The 22,003-nt window shown below is 49.5% G+C and overlaps 2 protein-coding genes across 3 annotated transcripts; one reads left to right on the top strand and one right to left on the bottom strand.

Moving 5' to 3' along the window:
* Nucleotides 1–1,393: 1,393 nt before the first annotated feature.
* ATP5PD (ATP synthase peripheral stalk subunit d) lies at nt 1,394–6,132 on the bottom strand. Its single transcript, NM_001142891.1, is given in 6 exon segments — nt 1,394–1,593; nt 1,733–1,795; nt 2,663–2,734; nt 4,172–4,268; nt 4,543–4,673; nt 6,106–6,132. Coding segments are annotated over 5 exon segments (486 nt in total). The 5' UTR covers nt 4,665–4,673; nt 6,106–6,132; the 3' UTR covers nt 1,394–1,461.
* A 240-nt stretch (nt 6,133–6,372) lies between these two features.
* Nucleotides 6,373–20,206, top strand: KCTD2 (potassium channel tetramerization domain containing 2). 2 transcript variants are annotated; one of them, XM_015098962.3, is made up of 6 exons: nt 6,373–6,778; nt 8,423–8,531; nt 10,687–10,778; nt 14,826–14,921; nt 16,324–16,449; nt 17,577–20,206. In XM_015098962.3, exons 1-6 carry the CDS (start codon nt 6,437–6,439, stop codon nt 17,604–17,606), a joined length of 795 nt encoding a protein of 264 aa, XP_014954448.2. In that variant the 5' UTR covers nt 6,373–6,436; the 3' UTR covers nt 17,607–20,206. The 2 variants fall into 2 exon arrangements, with proteins under 2 accessions (XP_014954448.2, XP_042112331.1); XM_042256397.1 differs by lacking the exon at nt 17,577–20,206 and adding an exon at nt 16,673–17,570.
* Nucleotides 20,207–22,003: the final 1,797 nt, after the last annotated feature.

The following is a 22,003-nucleotide window of genomic DNA, read 5'->3' as shown; positions in this document are numbered from 1 at the left end:
GTTTCACAGGCCTTTCATTGATTTTTCCCTTCCTGGTTCTAACCACACTCCAAAAGATTCCCTATGTTTTCACTTTTCTGCATCCCTAGATCTTCAGCTGGATGGCTGGGTGCCAATGCAATGATTCACAGCAGTGGGGAGGGAGCATGTGGTACTTGTTTTGTGCATGAAAGGCCTTCTCTAGAGCTTGACTGCTGAACGTCAAGGATCGCGACTGAAGCCACTCTAAGTGGAACACGCCTTGCCCCCCAGTTACATTTTACCTTCTGCCCAGCCCCTGCCCTATAAATTAGGGGTGACGGTGCTCCAGGATCTATTCAGCTTATGTCCTTTAAGACATTACTTCCTTGAGGGTTATCAGCCAGTTGATCTCCCATAAATCCCATCTGCAATCTCTGGCAGAAATGTCACAAAATTGTTGAAATGTGTCTTCCTCAGTAGGTCTTTTTCCTACAGGATTTAAGCCTCATCAAGGTGGATGCCTTTGCTTAGATTGCTGTCTTACTGAGATGCTTCTCAGATTCTCTCACTGCATTATTACAATCCTGATGTTTGTAAATGAGGAAAGGAAAAGTCTGGAGATGGCAGATTAATCTAGAACCAGCAATTAAATGGTCAAGGGCAGGTGTAAGCAGTAGGCATACAAGCTCCTCTGACTTCAAAGACAACAGAACTTTCCCCATCATCTCATCTTACTTTATACCGCCTGTATTTCCTGGCATTGCTCAGGCATCCTGCAAGGAATTCTGCTATAATAATAAATAAATCCTGCTATAATAATTGTTTAGTCACTAAGTCATGGTTTTTCCAGTAGTCATGGACGGATGTGAGAATTGGACCATAAAGAAGGCTGAGCGCCGAAGAATGGATGCTTTTGAACTGTGATGCTGGAGGACTCTTGAGAGTCCCTTGGACTGCAAGGAGATCCAACCAGTCCATCCTGAAGGGTATCAGTCCAGAATATTTATTAGAAGGATTGATGCTGAAGCTCCAGTACTTTGGCCACCTGATGCAAAGAGCCAACTCATGGAAAAGACCCTGATGCTGGGAAAGACTGAAGCCAAGTGGAGAAGGGGGTGGTGGAGAATGAGATGGTATATAGCATCACTGATTCAATGAATATAAATTTGAGCAAACTCCAAGAGAGAGTGAAAGGCGGGGAAACTAGGTGTGCTGCAGTCCGTGAGGTCGCAGAGGGTCAGACACGACTGAGCTACTGAACAACAACCACCGCAGCCCTGGGCCTCAGTAATTTGCTTCCTACACATCCTCACCATAAGACAAACGCACACACCTGTGGGCACACCTTTCCAGTTCAACAAAAACTCTGCTCCCAGTGAGGTCACCCCAGAGTTTTAATTATCTCAACCACAATGGAGCAGACACACACAGCACCATGTAATTATTTTTAATGTCCAGAGTTAATAATTCCAGGGCCAGAACTATCTCCTGGACTCGAGCTTATAAGCTCTCAATTGGCCTGTGAGGCCAGTAGGGGTACTTCTTCTTGTCTAATTTGGTTTCTGGGAAGACTTCATTCAAGTCCTCAATGGTCATCTGATCAAATGGAATTATGTTCCTCATCTTCTCCAGCTGAAAAAAGAGGGGAAAGGTGTCAAGATAAATAGGATTGCAGAGATACAATTAAAGAATCCAAGGCAGGTGACCACTGCTAGGTGAAAGACACGTGGCTGTGAAAGGATTACAAGGAAAGGCCCAGGCTCATCCTTACCTCTTTCTCATATTCCTGAATCCTGGTCTTTGATTGAATCAAAAACTCAGCACAACTTTTCACCTTTAAGAGAAGGGAGAAATTCTGTTTTGAAACCAACTTGTACCTTTCTGACCCCAAGGATCCCAAGGTATGAGGAGTCCCGGAGCCCCCCACTGCTTTCCCACACTCTGTCGAGAGGAGGTGGGCTCCTCTGACTACTTGGGGGATTCTGCTTTAGGGGGCAAACTGCAGCTCTCCCCAACACCCACAAAGAAGCCCGTACAGGAGAACCAGCTTAAGGTGGCAGGCCCAGGGTTCTTCAGTGAGTTATTCATCTAGGCAACCTATAAATGCCTGCCTCACCAGGGCCTCCCGAATGGCCAGGACAAGCCACTGACCACCTAGTCAGACTTCTCCTTCGTGGAGCCACCTGGGTTCCAACATTGGGCTTTTAGTACTTTCAAGCAAACGGGTATCTGACTACTCACTACCGTGTATAATTTTCCTGCCCAGTTTCAGCTCCCTGATTGTTTTTAAGTCATGCTGAGGTATAACTGACATATAATAAAATGCACATATTTAAAAACTACTACTTGATAGGGTTTGATATACGCATCCACCTGCGGAACCATCACCACAGTAAAGACAGTTTAATACTTATCATCCCCTCCACCCCAACCCTAGGCAACCACTGATGTGCTGGTCACCAGACATTTAGCTGAACTTGTTTATAGTTTTCCAGCAGTGGAGTCATACAGTGTGTACTCCTTTGCTGGATTCTTTCACTCACACAATTAGCCTAAGGTTCATCCGTATTACTGCATTTATTAACAGTTCATCCCTTTTTAGCAATCCTTTAAATTCACTCCATCTTAACCTTACTAGTAAGAAACAGAACTGTCAGGAATTAAGAGAATTTTAGAATAAGTAAGAGCCTCAACTACTTACATCTTCTTTTTCTTCAGCATCCACCTGGGCAGTATATTTATCCTCTGGTATAGGAACCTTCAGGGCATTAAACTACAAACACAGGAATAATGAACTGTTGTTAACATCACCAGGAGTCCCCTCAAAAGGACTCAAAGCTGCTAACTGTAATAGATCATATAAAAATACATTCTCCATTCCAAGCGGTACAAGCAGGCATCTAGGGCATTCTACTGGAAAGAGTATTAGACTGGCAATGGGAGCTCAAGGTTCCTCTGCCTCATCACTAGCTGGAGACCTTGGACAATTCTCTCATTACAATGAGTTTCAGTTTCTTCATTTGATAAAAAGAGGCAGACTTGATGACCTCAAAGAACCCTGCAGTTCTAAAGTAATTCTGATTTCTCTCTTTTTTAAAATTTTATTTATTTTGGCTGTGCCACACAGCATGTAGGATCTTAGTTCCCTGACCACGGATGGTTACCAGTGCCCCCTTGCAGTGGAAAAGCGGAGTCCACACCACTGGACCACCAGGAAGTCCCCTGATTTCTCTGTGAAAAGAAACCCTAGTGGACAGGTAGTGGAAGTCATGCTTGCATAACAGAGATGGATGAGACCTTCTCCCTAGAAGACAGCTTAGTGTCTTGGCCCTGGCACTGAGCGCTGTTCCTAGCAAAGTGGGCCCTCAATAACTATCTGCTGAATGAACAAGAAAATCCTGGATGATGAAATTTAACATCAGAATATAGGTGGGCGAGGGCTTCCCTGGTGGTTCAGTAGTAAAGAATCCACCTGGCAATGCAGGGAGCGCAGGTTCGATCCCTGATCTAGGAAGATCCCACAAGCGGTGGAACAACTAAACCCAGCCCCCACAGCTACTGAGCCTGTGCTCTAGAGCTAGGAGCCACAGCTACTGAGCATGCATGCTGCAGATACTGAAGCCCTCACACTAGAGCTCTGCTGCTCCACAAGAGATGCCACCACCACAAGAAGCCTGCACACCATGACTAGAGAGAGAACCCCTGCTCACCGCAACCAGAGAAAAGCCCACGCAGCCACAGAGACCCAGTACGGTCAAAACATAAATTATACAAATAAGAAGACAGGTGAGTGAGAGACCACAGCTACAAGGGACAATAAAAAAGCAGAGGAAAGAGGAAAATAGTAAAAGCGTAGGAAAAAATGTCAGCTTGATTTAAAAGGAGGCAGGCGAGGAGCGCAGAAGGGAGCCAGGCAGAAACACCCAACTCAACAGCCCTCTGGATCTCGGATTAAGACTCTGTTATACCGTTTTCTTAGACAAGAAACTTGCTGAATGAGGAGACCCTGAATTCTCCCGCACCTACTTACCATTTAAATCTGTCATCACAAGACCTTTGGCCACACCCGTCTCTCCTGAGCCTCCCTTGGGATCTGGATGTTAACACCACTCCTCTTTCCTCACTGGCATCCCGTGTAACTGTCCAGGGTCCTGCTCCCCCACCCACAGCTGTGTTACAAGACCAGGGCTTTAGCTGCCTGAAGGCTCACCTTCTTCTCAAAGTCATCCACCAAGCCAGCCTTTGTCACGTTGGCCTTGTAGTAAGCCCAGTCAATGGCAGGTGGCTTCTCAGGCAGAGTAGCCAACCTGCTCACATAGAAAAGCAAAAGTTAGGACTGTTCCACAAGCAAGAGGAAATTCACACAGCAATTTCCCTGTTCTTCATTCCTACGGCCTGGAGCTATCGCCACACTCTTCCCTAGGAGAGAGATTATAGGAATGTAACAAAAAAAAATAATAATAATTCACTAGTATTTAGAAAATGCATGAATTTCGTTCTGCCAGAAGAACATCAGAATTCATATATTTTGTTCCACATGAAATCACAAGTCCAGAGGCTCCCTCTCAGCAAGGTACTGACCTGGAGGTTAGGGTCTCGTTCCAGGACTTCAAGGAGTTAGCCACGGCCTTCTGGTTTCGAGGGATGATCTCCCCAAAAGCTACCCAGTCAATGGTTTTTAGAGCAAGTTTCCGTCCAGCCATCTTGAGATCCTGGAAAATACAACAGGTCAGATCAAAACAGGGCTCTTGGAGAGAATCCTCTGAAGGGCATCGCAGAAGTATTCAAGTTTTAAGAAATAGATCAGCATCATATGAGTGGGTATATCTGTCAACTAAAGGAATTAGGATGACAATATCAGAAGAGGATTTTTCTTTTAGTTTTTAAAATTCAAGGTGTACAACCTGGCATATAAATATATTTTAGATGGTATACCCTCTCTTCCCCATCTCCTGATTTATCCTTAAAAGTCCAGTTATTAGAAAAAAAAAGTCCAGTTATCCAGTGTTTGCACTCCATGTACCTTTGGAAACACTGCTAAAGCAATATTCATGCATTACATAAAAGTTAGTAATTTAAAAACACTTCCACTCAGCCTACATTTTATTCACTGATTCTCCAGTGCACAGAACCTGACACATATTCACATTTCAACAAGGCTCAGTTAAATAAAGCAGACGCTGGACCAAAATTTCCTCACCTGAAAAATGGGGATAATAAGCCCTGTTAGCCAAAAAAAGGCTGTTAAAAAGATCAAATATAACTGTGCACACCAATTTGCACTGCAAACTTAAGGGGCTCTCTACCCACTCCTTGTTAAACTGGTAATACGCCCACACCTTATTCATGCCTGGTGATCCCCTGTAGTGTTAGCATATACCCTGAGTATATTGGCAATACTCTTAAAAAAAAAAATGTATTCAATACATACGTGAATGTGAGAGAACATGCAAAGTGATCACAACCGTTAAAGATCTTTATAAACTATGGGGTGGATCACAAAGGAGATGGAAATTTTCCCCAGGGCCTTAAAAGAAAGAAGACACATGTCCAACATCTGCCTCTTCCTTTCACTCTCAAGACAGCTTATGTTCCCTGGAGTGGAGGTAAGGGGCGGGTGACCTTTAAATACACCAGACAGAATAAGTGCCCTTGCTGAGAGTTTTCCAAGCTCGGAAGCTTCGTAAATGGGTTTGTTGTCTTTTATTTACTGCTGAATCCCCAGCGCCTAGAACAGATCCTGAACACAGCAGGTGCTCAGTGAATATTTACTGAATCGGTAAATGAACCCTGCACTAGAGAAGCTCTGAAAGCTCCACACGCTCGAAAGCTGGAACCTTCAGAAGGGAAGCGTACAGCCCTCCAGCCTGCTGGGCGTCACCAAGCAGACTAAAATACGTCCCGGCAGCGTTTCCTCAGCCTCCAAACCGGACTCCTGAAGCCGCCAGACTGGAGTCAGGCTGGACGAGACAAAGGTTACTGGAAGCCCTAAAAGTCAAGAGGCCAAACTGGCCTCTGCGGCCTCGCGCTAGAGGCAGGGGAGAGGAAGAAGGGCGCGAAAGAGCAGCCGCGCGAAGCAGGGCGAGACAAGGGTCGAGCCGAGGTATGCAGGAGCAGAGCAGAGAGGCCCCCAAAACCACTCACCTTCACCGACCCCAGGCGGCCCGCAGTCCACTGCAGCAGAGAACGGAAGTGGGTCACCGGAAGCTCTCCCCTCAGCCAACCCCAAACCCAAGGGGGCAGGCCTTGTCTTGCGGTTCAGCGAATAGCGGCGAGGGCTGATTCAGGAAGTCCCGCCTCCGGGGGCGGGCGTAGCGCCTCCACAGCCCGAGGATGCGGACGCTGGTTGGGGGTGCTCCCGTCCCTCTCCCGCGGCCCCACCCCCGCCGATGGGCCGGCCCGGCTCTCCCTGCCGAGAGATGGGCCGGCCCGGCGGCGCGCGGGCAGCAAGCGGCGGCGGCGGCGGTGGCCCAAGATGGCGGAGCTGCAGCTCGACCCGGCCATGGCGGGGCTGGGAGGGGGCGGCGGGAGCGGGCTGGGCGATGGGGGCGGCCCGGGCCGCGGGCCCCCCAGCCCTCGCCCCGCTGGCCCCACGCCCCGCGGGCACGGCCGCCCGCCCCCCGCCGCCGCCGCGCAGCCGCTGGAGCCGGGTCCCGGGCCGCCAGAGCGGACAGGGGGCGGTGGCGCGGCCCGCTGGGTCCGGCTGAACGTGGGCGGCACCTACTTCGTGACCACCAGGCAGACCCTAGGTCGGGAGCCCAAGTCTTTTCTCTGCCGCCTCTGCTGCCAGGAGGACCCGGAGCTGGACTCGGACAAGGTGCGCCCCGCCCTCGGGCGCGCCCCTGGCCTTCGGACCCCCTCGTTCCTCCCAGGCTGGTCCCCGGATTTCCTGCGACGCGCCTCTCTCCGGAGGGCACCTGGGGCCGGGACCCCCTCCTCCTCGTCTTTCCCAGCCAGCCAGCCCTGGGGGCTTTTCTGCCCCAGCCCCAGACGCACGCAGACTTTCTCTCTGACCGCACCCTTCGTTCTCAGCGGCTGCTTCCCCGCGCTGTGCCTACCCTCACCCTTGAGCGTCCGCTCCACACCCCTTTTCCCCTTCCTTTCTGCACCTCATCCCAGCCCCTCAGGTCTGCGTGAGTTTTCTCCTGACTTCCTTGTTTCCCTGGTTCCTCGTCAAGACCCTCAGCGCCTATGGCAGACGCATCCAGAATTGGGTCAGGGCGAGCTAAGGCATCCAGGTAGCTTTCTGAGACTTCCGCTCCGACCCCTCTGCCAAGTTGGGTGAAAGCCTGGGTGTGATGATGGCTTCGACAGTTGCAGGAAGCGCTTGTCGTGATTCCACACTTCTTTCCTGTGGTCCTGGTCTCTGGGCTCGTATTTGGTAACTGTCACTGTGTTAGGTCCCGGTTTGAGCTCAGATACGTTCCTAGGAAAGAGCTTGTCCTTTGCCAGTGCAAACCTAAGCTGACAGATTAAGACCAGGGAAAATGAAACCCAGAGAGTACCGTTGGGCAAGATGCACGGCTGCTAACCAAAGAGTTGAGAGGTGACAAGACGCTTAACCGATTTTCAGTTTGAGCTGTTTGATTTTTTTTTTTTTAACTTTACACGTTCATCTTTTAGTTTCTGACTTAAAAGCATTGACTGTTGCCTGCATTGCCTGTGTCCCATGTAGCGCTTAGCTGTTCCCTTGCAACACAGTTAGGGTCAAGTAAACATTGGTTAGTTTCGTTTATTCATCTGCTACCTCTCCTGTCATCTCAGATTGAAGGCAAACTGTCCTGCCCTAACTTATTATAAAGGAACGATTTTATCTGTCCTGAATCTTCTTTGTTGCAGTAGAAGCCAGTTTCTTCTTGTTCCCTTTACTGTAAAGATGAGTAGGATTAAAATTGCTCAGAGCCAAGTCCCGGCCATGCCAAGCTTCCTCTGGGCACAGATCTGGAGTGTGTGAGTTACAGTTGCCAACGCAGACTCCCACTGCCGTTGGCCCTCAGCTCAGGAGCACTGCCAAATAAACAGAGGTTTTCTTAGAATTAGGAATGTGATTCAGGGACAATAGAGAAGTCAGAATGTCTCAAGCAGAAATTTAGATCACGCAGCTATGGCATTTTCTTCCTCTGTTTCATTATAACAAATATCCCACAGGAAGAATGTTGGTAGTTGTATCTACGCTTGATCTTACCCAAAAGGCTGAGAAGAGATTGGTAATCGTGTCTGAGTAAAGATTTTAGAAGTTCAAGTCAACGCCTAGATAACGAATATGACTATACATCTGCAACACCCTCCCAGAAATCATCTTGAAGTATAAGACCCGTAAAGCTAGCCTTCTTGCCAGTGGTTAGTGATAAACATCTAATAGAACTTGCCCTCTCACTTGTGAATTGTGAGAGACAGGTGGAGACCCTGCCCTAATTTAGCATGAAAGCTCCACAGTGATACCCTTGTGTTTGGTTGGCAGGACGAGACAGGGGCCTATCTGATTGACAGGGACCCTACCTACTTTGGTCCAATCCTAAACTACCTCCGCCATGGGAAGCTCATCATTACAAAGGAGTTGGCAGAAGAAGGTAAGGACACTGTTTGTGCTGGGCATCTTCAAAATTCAGGTCAAATCTTTAAAGCTGTTTCATAGATTGGAATGTATTTTTCACAGGGTTTTTTTTTTTTTCTGGTCGGGGGAGGGCTGTGCTGTGTGGCATGTGGGATCTTGGTTCCCTGAGCCCTCTGCCTTGGGAGCACGGAGTCTTAGCCATTGGCCCACCAGGGAAGTCCTGAGATTTGAATTTTGAGATTTTTAGCAGGCTCAGGTGCACAGGAAGCAAAGCTTTTTAAACATAAGTAGGGTTCCTCCAATCACCTCATCTAGTCTGAGAGGGTCTTGGAGGAGCCCCGTTGTTCTCATCCTCCTTTGGGAGAAGGAAGAGACACAGCTCAGCTTTGGAGGTAGAGTTTTTTCTGGACCTACAAAATTATCAGGACCTCTTTTTACATTGACTTATTACTAGCAGTGAATATCCACAGCCTGAAACAGCAAATCTCTGACATTTAGGTATTTATTCTTTCAATTTTAGTTTGAACTTGCAGCCGTTAAAAAAAGAAAAAAAAAGAATAATGAAGGTTTGGCCTCATTTCTTTAAGACTGGTCTCATGCTTCCTTGTAGATTTTTGCATCTGACCTAATTCATTCTCCAGCCCATTGTCAGGGGCATCATTAGTTGACTCATCCTTTTGGTTTGTAGGGCACTTGGACTATAAGTGGGTCTAAACGTCTTTCTAAAAGGCTATCTTCGTCTCCTTGAGACATTCAGTTGAAGATGGGAGCCTGTCCCTTGATGCAGGGCACCTTGACCTGGGAGCATTCTCTCTGCATAAGAAAGCTGAAATGGCTGTGCTCGCTAATGAAACGGCTGAAGAGCACTGCTGTTACAACCAGTCAAAAGAGGAATCTGTCTCCTTTTTTATTTTTAATGCCCCCTCCCTTTTTTAACATTTCAAATGCATACAAAGTAACTGAATAGTACAATAAATTCCGTGCATCCACCATCCACAGCAATTACCAGCTCATGGGTAGTCTTGTTTCTTCAAAAGAAGAATCTTAAGCATCTTTTCTAATGCCTTAAAAAAAAGATTTTGAAGGGCAAGAATAGTACAAAGAGCTCTCTTTATCCAGATTCACCAAAAGCAACAGTTTTGGTTATATTTGCATTATCATCCATTCATTCTCTCTCTCTCCCTCCCCCCTCCTTGCTCTCCCCTTTCCACAGTTTTATTTCCGAACTTCTTGAGTCTAGATTACAGACTTGACCCCTTACTGCTTCTCGGTCTATTTCTCAAAACCAAGGACATTCTCTCATGTAACCACCATATAGTTATCAAATTCAGGACATTTAATATTGATAAACACTTTAACTATAGCTTACTTTCTAATTTTGTCAATTGTTTCAACAAACCTTTATAGCAACATTTTTCCTGGTCCAGGATCACACATCCCATTTAGTTGTCCTGTCCCAGGTCTTTGATTTTGTTAAACATGGGATTCTGTTTTGTTTTTTGTTTTTTTTTTTGACATGCCACACAGCTTGCAGTATCTTAGTTCCCTGACCAGAGATTGAACCTGGGCCCTCGGCCATGAAAGCACTGAACCCTAACGACTGGACTGCCAGGGAAGTCCTGTGCATGGGATTCTTTCATTGACTGCGTTTTACATTGCTCAGATAATAAGCATCTTGTTAAATTTGGTCCACATAATTTTTTTTTTCTTTTTTAAAAATTTTATTTATTTTAAATTGAAGGATAATTGCTTGACTGGTCCACATAAATTTACACTTACACAGAGAGACATTGGTCACTTTTAGGACAAACTGGGTAGCAATTGCAAGCTCAAGAGTTATCTAGCGGAACTAGCTCCAGGAACTGAGTGACATATGGTTAAGGCGTCCTGCAGCTGATGGGCAGGAGCAGGAAGAGCCAGGGGAGGTGGCAGGTGGGAACCGCAGGGGCGAAACAGTAAACAGAGCAGACCCTTGCGCCTGCCTTGCTGACGCTGGGGAACAGGTCACAGGCACCCAGCAAAAAAGCAAAGGAGCGCTCCCCAGGCTGCAGGAGGGAGGTGAGACTTGGAGTGAGAGATGCAGTTCTTAGCAAGCTCATGTTCTCCAGCCTCCTTCTGCTGTTTACTGGGGAGTTCACACACCTCTAACCTCGGGTCGGTCTTCCTTCTAGGTGTGCTGGAGGAAGCGGAGTTTTACAACATCGCATCTCTCGTGCGACTGGTTAAGGAAAGAATACGGGACAATGAGAACAGAACTTCACAGGTAATGGGTTTTGAGCTCTTAAGAAGAAAATGTCCCATGTGTCAGTCTTTGTCCCCATGTCTGGGGTGATTAGAAACGGACAGTGTACCATTTGAGAGCCCTGCGTCTCCCCTGTGAGCCAGAGGTCTCCGTTTGCCATACGGTCCCTCTGCCAGACAGGCAGCACATATTCCGCCAGACTTGTTCAGAACAGGGAAACAGGAGAAATCACAAAGAGAACGAAACAGGCCCATGTCCCCTTAGAAGAACGGGAAATAGTGGCTGCTTGCCATATGGCAGTGGGAGGAGTCACCATACTTGAGGTTCAAAGCCTGTTCTCTCCAGCAGAGCATCTGCCTCGCTCCATGTCCACATGGGGGCCGAGCGAGGTCTTGCTTCTATACCTGTTTACCTGTTGGCTTCTCTATGAGAACCAGCCTTCAGCCTGTGACTGTGTCAACAGCCAGCTGCTAACAGACACTTGCATGGCATAGACTTTGCACATGGCTTGTGAATCATGCTTCTAAGAAAATAATACCAAGCTTTTCTTTCTTTTAGGAAGTCCAGATTTTCTTAGTAGATTTGGTGACAAAAATCCAACTGAATTTGCTGTGTAGTTAGAGCAGGGAAGGCAGTTAGAGCAGGGAAGGCAGTGAGGCACACCTCGCTCGTTTCATGGCACGTCACCCGTCGTCAGTCTTAAGCAAGTGGCCACAGTAACTTCTGATAGGCCCTGGGAACCCTGACTGATAGGACGTCCATGCCCTCAAGAAGCCTAAAGTCTAGCAGGAAAAACAGGCAGGTATTTTAAGAGGGTTTAACTGCACTAATGGGACAGAGTCCGACTCCAGCATGACTTGTCTCCTGTCCCTCAGATACTGGTGATGGTTGCTTTCTTGAGATCTATCGCAATACAGAATTTCAAAAGTAGAAACTTGTTCCTTGCATGTTCTGTGTCAGACTTCACGAATCAGTTTTTTTTTTCTGGCTCTGAATGGAATTATCTGGATGAACACCTGAACCCTATGATAATGAAGTCTATTCTCTGTTTTATCTCCAGCACTTTGTGAAGGTGGAAAGGAGGCTTACTCATTTATTTCTTCTCCATCTGGCCAGTGGCTGAAAGGCTTTTTTGTGTGTTTGTGTGCTGAAACCTGGGATGCAAGCCTCCTTTTTAATGTTCAAAGATGAACTCGTAGTTGGTTTGCAGGTTACCATGTGGAATATGATCTAGTATCACCGGTTTTTTTGCCATCTCCTGGTGTGTTTACGTGGCTTCTTTCACTGTGACAGATATGTAATAGCTTAGACAGTCTGCGAATCTCGTCCATCCTCAGTTTTTCACATTAAACAAAAAAACAAACCTTTGATTGCTTAATATAAGTTTTGATGGTACCATCAAGTATAAAATTTGAAACCGTTCGAATGGCACCTGAACAATCTCAGTTCTTCGCCATCAGTGAATTCCTTGAGAGTGTTGTAAGGTTTTTATTTGATGACAGTAATTAAGTTAATTAGTTTTTTCAATTTTGAGGCTCATGGATTTATACCTAGCTGGAAGCTTTTTTACTCTAGGAATGTCAAGACCCTTTTGAAGTCAACTGATCTTTCCACTTGTCCCCTTTATTTAGTGGGACTCTGGGTGGGCAATGGGTTTGATGTCGTTCAAAGATGTCCCCTTTTACATTTGTCCCACATCACCTTAAGGCTGCGTGTGGATTTCCATGGCTGTCTCCTCAAACTCGGTGTCTGCTTCATCTTGTCTGTGTTGAAAGGAGACATGCCTGGCAGGCAGTCAGGTGAAGCCCAGGATGTAGAGGGCCTCCCCAGTTTTTTTCAGTGGCCTCACTTCTCTTCAGTGGCTGCCACATCCTATTACTCTGCTGTCCCCGGAAGCGTTCTTTGCTGTGAGGTGGATCTTGGTGCATTTGAGAGTGGTGATGGTTTACTTGGAAAGAGGAGAGTAAAGAAGAGGCAGTACGGTTATCTTAATAACTGGGACTTTGACAGCTGCGTCCACTGTCGGCTCTTCGTGGTGCTCTGCATCTTACAGTGTGAAACGCTTGGTCGTTGCCGCGGTGCGCAGCTGGGGTTGAAATTGTCACAAGATTTGTCCTATGTTTTATATGGAAGGAACTTTCTTTTTTTCATCTTAGCACCTTATTGAGTGGAACCTCATTCAGAAGGACGAAGTATACGAGAAAGACTGTAGTAGTGTCAGGCGGATGTGGGCTCGTATCCAAGCTCTGCCTCCAGTCCACTTAGTCGCCACACTGCTTGGGCAAGACATTGTGCCCTGAATACCAGTGTCCTCTGTGTGGAAAGAAGCCGACACCTGCCTTCCAGATCTGCAGTGAAGACTAGAAGAGACGGGCACAACACCTGGGGCCTGTAGCCCTCGGTGCTTAGCAGCTGCTTTCATTCGTCCAGTATTTCTCAGATTGTTCCAATTTTCCAGACAGCTAAAGCCAGCTCATCCTTTTAAAAATGGGCTAAGTTTTCATCATTCTTAAGAAAATGGTACAGATTGTCTTAAAATCCGATAGAAGGTAACTGACCCTCGCTCCGTGACTGGGCGTCATTGTTCTGAACCTGGGCTGCTGTTTGGTTCTCTCACCCTCTCGGATGGGCAGTAAGTGTGCAGCTTTGGACCCAACACCGATGGTCCCTGACTGCTAAATACTGACTCCTGTGCGCCTGGAATTGTCCTATGAACAGGAACGCATCTGGCGAGCCTGCTTCCCTGCAGCCACCGTAGCAGTCTCACAACCGGCTTCTCGTTCCCTGTGGGCCAGGTCACAAGTGTCGATGTAGGCCAAGCGTGGGGGCCTTCGTACTGTGGCTCTGGGGTGTCCATCTCAGTTGCTTAGCCTTTTGGCTTCCTGATCTAGCTTCTGTTCTAGAGAGTTGAGTCTGGCCAGCACACGACCTTTCTCATCTTTGACACCCTCCAGGTGATCAACAGTTCAGTTCTGTCCTGACACCGACCACCCAAGTCAGTGTCAGACTGCCCAGGGCACGGGTGCTAGTTGGGATCTGGGTTCCCACAATGCCTCCTTCATGTTCAGTAATTCACTAGAATAATTGGTGCAACTCGGGAAATGCTATACTTACTACAGTTTATTATGAAGGATGTAAATGAACAGCCAGATGAAGTGATTCATGGGATGAAGGCCTAAAGGGTCCTCTGTCCCTGTGTAGTCCCCAGCATCCGTTACCTCCACCACCAAGCACATGGATGTGTTTGCCAACCTGGAAGCTCCCTGAACCCCGTCATTTAGGGATTCTTCAGGATGGTTCATTTGGTAGGAAAGGTTGTCTGTATCACTGGCCTTTGGTGATTGAACTCAATCTCTGGTCTCTCCTCCTTTCCCCATGGTCAGGGAGTGGGGCCACAAGTTCTAACCCTCTAACCCCCTGGGTCTTTCTGGTGACCAGCTTATTAGCATACAAAAGACACTGCTACGGCTCAGGAGTTGACATAGTTTTTCGGAGGTTTGTGCCAGGAACCACCGACAAAGGCCAAGTATTTGTTTTTTATTATAGGCCTGTCTGTCACAGGAATGTTACCGTGTAGCACTGAAACAGTTCCAGGTAGCTTCAGCAGAGGGTAAAATCGCTTGAGCGTTTGTACCCTGTAGAGTCCTGTTCAATGTATTGTTTCCATATAAGGTATCATTTTCAGCATGTGCATCAGCTATAAAGACTGAAGAAGAAAATGTGACCTTTTTGTCCTGAGTACTTTTACTCTGTTTTCTCCTTTGAGAAACAGATGAAGTCATAACTTTATCAGCATGGCCGCTCACATAATTCATATTTCTGAAGTTCAAGATTATTTTGTTTTATTCATGTTCTTGGACCCTGTATTTTCTCTGTCTTTCTTTCCTCGGATAAGTTTTTATTGAGAAACTACAGAGCGGCTTGAAAGGGGGTAGTGGTGGCTGTCAAGAAAAAAATTCCAGTCACACTCCTTTCCAGTCTGTATTCTTTTGAAGAACTTCACCAAGGCAGCTGCAAACTGTTGTGTCCCTGAAACTGTTGCTCAGAGCCTGTATGTGGTTGTCGCAGGGCCCCGTGAAGCACGTGTACAGAGTCCTGCAATGCCAAGAGGAGGAGCTCACGCAGATGGTATCCACTATGTCCGATGGTTGGAAATTCGAACAGGTAATGTTTCTTGGGGCTTCCCTGGTGGCTCACTAGTAAAGAATCCACCTTCCAATGCAGGAGACATAGATTCGATCCCTGGGTTGGGAAGATCCCCTGGAGAAGAGGATGGCACCCCACTCGAGTATTCTTGCCTGGAGAATCCCATGGACAGAGGAGCCTGGTGTGTGACAGTCCATGGGGTCGCAAAAGAGTCAGACATGACTTAGCAACTAAACAACAACGTTTCATAGGGTGTATCTCAGCCTAGGAGCCCACACTGTCACCATGTAGCCAGTTAGTCACCCTAGGAGTCGGGTAGGGCTAGGGGAAAAGAGCCCTTCTGTGTGGACTCTGCATGGTAGGGTGTGATGAGCTGGGTGAAACAGAATGGTGTCACGTCTCCAGGCTTCATGTCCAGAACTTGCGCGTGATTCTGCCCAGAGGGAGCCAGCCAGCTTCTTTAGGCTTGAAAGTACCTCTTTGGGTTTTTCTCCTTCAGGGATTCCTTTCAAAAGTGCTTTGTTGACACATTCTAGAATAAGTAGCTGAAGAAGACCAGGGTTTAGCAGTGACCCTCCCTGTTCACGTGGTGTGGTGAGCAGGCATGGCATGAAGGGCTCAGACGAGCTGGAGCCTGGCGAGGTCCTTCCCTGGCAGCCTGTGGGTTTCTGTTCTTTAGCTTTGTGCTTACAACCATAGCATCGAAACAAAGCATCTGAGAACCAGGATTTTACGGTTTTCTTCCATTAGATGGCAGAGTTGTTCATCTATTGTCTTCAAAACACACAGGGAAGCTGAGCATGACTCGAACGACCACATTATAAATTCAATGAATCATGCTTGTTTCTGTGTAGAGTTTAAGAGGTCAGCTGAACTGTAACCATATAGTTGCCTTAAATGACAGTTACTGGGTTAACAGTATTACATTATAGACCAAACAGGCTTCTCTGTCTTCAGCACCAATACTGGGTGACTCCTCACAGTTATCTTCCACGGCAGAATCAATTCTGTGTGCGCCTCGTTCTTGTTCAGCTTTGGGTTGTAAAATGTCATGCGTCCACTTCAGAAGTATTTTTTCCCTGGTATGAATTTTAAAGACAAAGTTGTTTGTTTGTTTGTTTAAGGCTTCGTGTTTTTTTGTTTGGTCGGTTGGTTGATTTTGTGGCTGTGCTGCATGGCTTAGTTACCAGCCAGGGGTGGAAGCCATCAGCCAGGGGTGGAAGCCAGGCCACAGCAGGAAACCCTTGCCAGTGACGCTCTGGTGAATAACTGGGATCCAGGCATCCCCTGGGGCCTTGATAGTCCCAGCGAATTCTTTGTCCTTTGAGAAGCAAAACAAAGCTCAGGAAGAGGGTTTGATTCTTGTGGCACGTATTTTAAGATCCCTGTTCGTATGTTGACCGTGTTCTCATTTGATCAGCTAATCAGCATCGGATCTTCCTATAACTATGGGAACGAGGATCAGGCAGAGTTCCTCTGTGTTGTCTCCAGAGAACTAAATAATTCTACCAACGGCATTGTCATCGAGCCGAGCGAGAAGGCGAAGGTGAGCCGCCCTGCCCGGCGTCTGCCCCTGACTCTGCTCCCAGCCCCTGCTCGGCGAGCCTGGACTGCTGTTCGCCGGCTCTTCCTTTCCTTCTCAGACCAGCTTTGCATTTCCCCTTCACTGTGGCCCTTGGACTAATGTCATTTAAACCAGGATTTTTGAAGCAGTGACATAGGCTTTTAGTTTAAGACACGTGAACTAAAGTAGGGTAGTCTTTTCCCAGGCTCTGTCAGATCAGTGAAGAAGGAAAGCTAACGGCCACTGATTCCTATAAGGTGAGAATTCCGAAACTCAGAGTTGGAAGTATTCTGCCTTTATAGTTGGAGACAGTTCTCTCTCTCTCTCAAGAGAAAAGGTGTTTGGTCACCTCTGTGGCCGCCCCACCCCCCACCCCGCACCCCAACTCCCTGAGGCTGCTGGGAGCTTCTTGCACACTGTTCTCTCCTTCCTCCACTGTGCCCCTCGCACACACACCCACAGTGGTTCTCCGTCATCAGAGTATGGTGAGCCTGGCCTGTGTCCTGCTCAGGACAGGTGGTCCTCCTCCACGTGTGGTGAGCTGACCTGTGTCCTTCTGCTCAGGGGAGGTTGTCCTCCTCCATGTCAGGTGATCCTCCACTGTGTGTGGTGGTCCTCCTCCCTGTGCGGTGGTCCTCCTCCGCGCGAGGTGGTCCTCTTCCACCTGCGGTGAGCTGGCTATGTCCTTCCGCTCAGGGGAGGTGGTCCTCCCTGTGCAGTTGTCCTCCTCCCTGTGCAGTGGTCCTCCACCATGTGCGGTGGTCTTCCACCACTTGTGGAGAGCTGGCCTGTGTCCCTCCGCCCAGGGGAGGTGGTCCTCCTCCGCCTGCGGTCATCCTCCACCACGTGTGGTGAGCTGGCTGTGTCCCTCCGCTCAGGGGAGGTGGCCCTGCAGCACATAAGCCCTGCCCCAGCGTCTTCACACTGCAGTGCTTCGGGGGTGCTGCCTCGCTTCCCAGGGTAATGGATCGTCCTGCTGCTGCTCCACCGGGTCCAGTGGGAAGCGACTCCAGTCTCTTTCTCCTCCCTCAGTGGGCTGGGAAGCCACCCCACCTAAAAGCAGTACACACCCAGGGTCCAAGCCTGTCTCCCCCGCCTTGCCCTTCCAGATTCTTCAGGAGAGAGGGTCTCGGATGTGAACTCCCGAGTCCCCAGTGACGAGCACGCCCAACCGAGCACGTCTGTGAAGTTCAGTCTCGCTCCTGTACAGTAACCGAGCTACTGCCAAGCCAAGCTGCGCCTGGCCCCCAGCAGAGGAGAGTTCTGGTCAAAACCAAAGGAGCCCCACCCCCACCCACAGGAACCCGAAGACAGATGCCACTTTCGGCTGCACAATACCTTCTCAGAAACCTGCTTTTCTTTTCTTAGCCGGTGTTGTAACAAACCTCTCCAAGAGCACTGGGCTGGGTTCCCAGGTGGAGCTTGTCTCGGGATGGGGCAGGGAGGAGGAAGGCCTAGGTCCTTGTAGATGCTGTACTTCTTGGAAGCCGGAGCGCACGCAAGAGGGTTGTCCTGAGCTGTGCCATGTTTTCACCCGAGTGTGCCCTGCTGGACGTGGGCAGCCGCTTCATCACACCACCTTTCTCTCCCACACACCCCAGACTACCGCAGCAGACGCAGAGGAGTCTGGTTTAGGCTGTTGAATTGAGGTTTCGGTGAAGGATAGAGTCGCCAGAGCACCCCCACATTCCTATGAACAAAGCCTCTTTGAGGAGGGGAGGATGGAGGGGGTCGCAGCTCTGGATCCAGGCCACCAGCTGCCCCATGTTTGGCTTGCCTCATTTCTCTCCAGCAGCTGGCACCCCACCCCCAACCCCCGCCCCAGACAGCTCACCTTCTCCCCAAGAAGAGGCTCAAGGCAGGCGGTACCCTGCATGGAGTCGGATAGACGGATTGGTGAGAGCTGTAGGTAGTTGGTGTAACTGCTTTTACAGCCTTTGCCTGCCCTCCATTGGCCCGTCTTCCTACCCTGACTTTTTAAACTGGGGCTGAGGATAAAGGGATTTTGGACCCTCTGATGCCTTGGGGTGGAGACAGCTGTTTTCTCTGAAAGTTGCCAAATGTAGGTAGTAGTATCAAAAGTGGCGCTGTTCTTATGGTCGTCTTGGAAATGCCTTGATCGAAAGTGCGGTACTTGTGTCTCTTGGTTTCTGACCTTGGCAGTGGTCGTGAGCCCCCACCATCCGCCGTAGTGTGTGTGTGTTTGCCGGGTGGGCCCAGGACCCCCTCATCTGACCCACCCCTCACCGCCACTTCTGTGGGGACGGAGGCGTCGAGGATCCAGCGCTGTTCGACTCAGGAGCCGAGCCTCAGAGCTCGTAACTGGATTGCTGTCTGAGCTTCCGAGTCTTGGTGAGCAGTCATGGAGCTCAAAGGGGCCGGAGAACCCTGGCTTTTCCCTGGGTGACTTTCCCAGTATGGCAGGTGGTCCAGAGAAGGGGAGGGGCCTGTGGGGAGCGCTTTGTTCATAAAAGATCCCTCAAACCCGTGGCTCTAAGCCGAGGCTCCCTCTGCCCCCCGGATCAGCTGCTCACCACATGGCTCTGGGCTCAGGGTTTCTTTAAAATGACTATCGACTGTGCGAAGTGTCTTTCGAGCCTGTGACCAGCCCCTGCCCAGACAGGAACCTCATGTTGCCCTCACACGTCTGTGTGTAGAGTAGGGGAGAAGTGTGTGTCCGGGGCGCCTGCTGACACGCTGTGTCTGCACCCCAGCGTGAACATGCATGTCGGCACCACGGACGTCTGGCCCGTGCCCAGGATTCTTACAACTGTAAAATGTTAGCGGAACTGCTACCTACAATAAACAGTTACCCCTGCAGAATGGTTGCAGGTGTCCATCCTGACCTCTTTCAGGGGGAAAAAAAAATTGAACATGTCAAGGAAAAGCTGCCGTCAACCAGAGGACGGTGGATGAGGAACTCTGGTCAATGGGAATTAGCACCGTCAGACTGAAAGGAGGCAAGCCTTGGCATCTGGGGCCTCGAGCCCAAGCAGACCTGCTTGCCTGGGGCTCGTCTGAAAACCAGCCTCTGGTCCCAAGCCAGCGAGCAGGAGCAAGGAGGCTGGAGGGCAGAGGGGGCCAGCTCCTCTGGACGCGTCTTTCTCCTTGAGCTTCTCACGGGTCCGCCGTGGAATCTGCGAAGACCGGCGCGTCCCTCGCTGAGCGCCTGGAGGGACCAGCGGGCCGCCTTTCCCCAGGTTCCCTCCCCTGGCCACCCAGCGATGGCCTCAGTTGTTTCAGCGCTCCAGGAATCTGAGAGGGATTGTTTCTTAAGGTTTCTGGGAAAGTATTTTACCCAAGTCCTTCATGAACCAAGTTGGTGTTTTTTTCTTGAAAGCCGGCTCCCTTGGGGAGAGCCCAGCTGACCGCTCCAGAGAGAGGCCTGGCCATTGGCTGGGGGGTCACGTGAGCAGTGCCCCATGCTCTCCAGCTGCCCAGGGCCGCCACGTGGGCGACTCCGGCCAGGCAGGGCCCAGCCTCCTCTGGAGTGGCTTTGTTTATGCATAGTTCTAACTGATCTCAGGGGTGTCCATGAGGCATAGAGGAGGAAGAGACAGATGCTGAGGGAAAGGGCTGAGAAGTCACCCACACCCTCCAGGATGGCCTTAGAGCCAGGCCTTAGGGACCATGCCTGTCACTTGTGGGTGCCCTTTGTTGCCGTTTGTGTCTTTGAATAAAGTCTGAAATGCTGTGACCCCTTTTCCCCCCACTCTTGTCAATAAAGACATGAAACAGACTTCTGAATCTTGAAACCTTTGGTGTGTATTTCCCAATACTCAGAGCTCCTGGAGTCCTGTCACTCAACATTGATGATGCTCACACTGTCCTCAGGAGAGGAATGTCACTGCACCCTTTTGTAGCAGAGCTTCTTACAGAGTGCTCGTTTCTCCTGCTGCTAAGACTGCCTGGGGGGCTGGGGAGGAGGGAAGGGGCCGGACCTTCTTTCTCCTGGCTTCCATTCCACTGCATCTGAAAGGACCAGAGAGTGCCAAGGGACAGAAGGTGGGACAGACGGGCTTCCTGCAGGAGAGCAGGAAGGAGACGGGGGAGTGGGAGATGGTCTTTAAGGGATAGACGTCTTCCTGGAAGAGAACAGGTGATGGGGTGCCCATTTTCTCTGCCAGGAGGATGAGGAAGAACGTGAGGTGAGAATCCAGTCACACAAGTTTTAAGTGTTGATCCCTAAGTCATTGGGCAGGGTGCGGGATCTTCTGAAGGAGTTAGGCCGTCTCTCCTACAGGGCGCTGACGGCTGGGGAGGAGGTATGTACACAGAAAAGTACTGAGAGGGGCTGTGGCTGTAACAGCTCCAACAGGAGGCCACAGCAGTTGTAAGTAGGAGGGAAAGGAAAAGGCCTGGGGGACTCAGGTGTCAGCCGTGGGGGTCCCAGGACAGTTACTGCTCCCAAGTGTGTGTGTGTGTGCGGTTGTTCAGTCGTGGCTGACTTTGTGACCCCATGGACTGCAGCCCACCAGGCTCCTCTGTCCATGGGATTTCCAAGGCAAGAATAACTAGAGTGGGTTGCCATTTGCTCTTCCAGGGGATCTTCCCGACCCAGGGATCAAACTCAGGTCTCCTGCATCTCCTGCCTTGGCAGGTGGATTCTTTACCACTGAACTACCTGGGAAGCCCATCTGTTCCCAATTCTGGGGAGCAAAGAAAAGAGGTTGGCATTATTAAAGGTCAGGATGCAGGGCCTCCGTGATGGCTCATTAGTAAACAATCCACCTGCCAAGGCAGCAGACACAGGTTCGATCCCTGATCTGGGAAGATTTCCACATGCGGAGCAGCAGTTAAGCTGACACGTCACAACTGTTGAGCCCGTGCTCCACAGGAGCAGAGGCCACTGCAGTGAGAAGCTCACACCACGGAGCAGCCCCCGTTCACCGCCAACTGGAGAAAGCCTGCACAGCAGTGAGGAACCAGCACAGCCAAAAATAAATAAGATTTTAAACAGAATGAAAAATAAAAGGTTGAGGCGGGACTTCCCTGGTGGTCCAGTGCTTAAGACTCCGCACTTCCACTGCAGTGGGCCCAGGTTCGATCCCAGGTTGGAGAATGGCAAAGACACACGTACAACGCGTACATAGTCAAGGAGGGGCCCTGCGAGGGATGCTGCCGTCGGGGCTCACCACACTGCCGGGACCAGCTGTTGCTGCCAGCGTGAAGCTGCGCTGCTGTGGTTGCTCTGATAACAGGAAGGGGCTCATCTCCTTTCTCCCCCCAGCTCCCTCACACGTCCCTTAGGGCAGCTTCTCAGCCCCAGCAGCACCCGGCAGTCTGGGTGGGTTGGGACTGAGAGGAACCACAGCCGGGGCTGCGAAGTATCCATAAACTCACTTCTATGTATATTTGAACTTAATACAAAATGGTAAGAATAACTTTATGCCTCCATGTGACAAGATGCAGCTACTCTTTACAGAAAGACAATCTTACCCTCTCCCCTAACGTGAAAGTGAAGTTGCTCAGTCATGTCAGACTCTGAGACCCCATGGACTGCAGCCCACCAGGCTCCTCTATCCATGGGATTCTC

The sequence above is a fragment of the Ovis aries genome, chromosome 11, assembly GCF_016772045.2.
Source record: "Ovis aries strain OAR_USU_Benz2616 breed Rambouillet chromosome 11, ARS-UI_Ramb_v3.0, whole genome shotgun sequence".
In the NCBI taxonomy this organism is placed as follows: domain Eukaryota; kingdom Metazoa; phylum Chordata; class Mammalia; order Artiodactyla; family Bovidae; genus Ovis; species Ovis aries.
The sequence above is the reverse complement of the archived record's forward strand: the minus strand, read 5'-3'. Positions and strand labels throughout refer to the sequence as shown.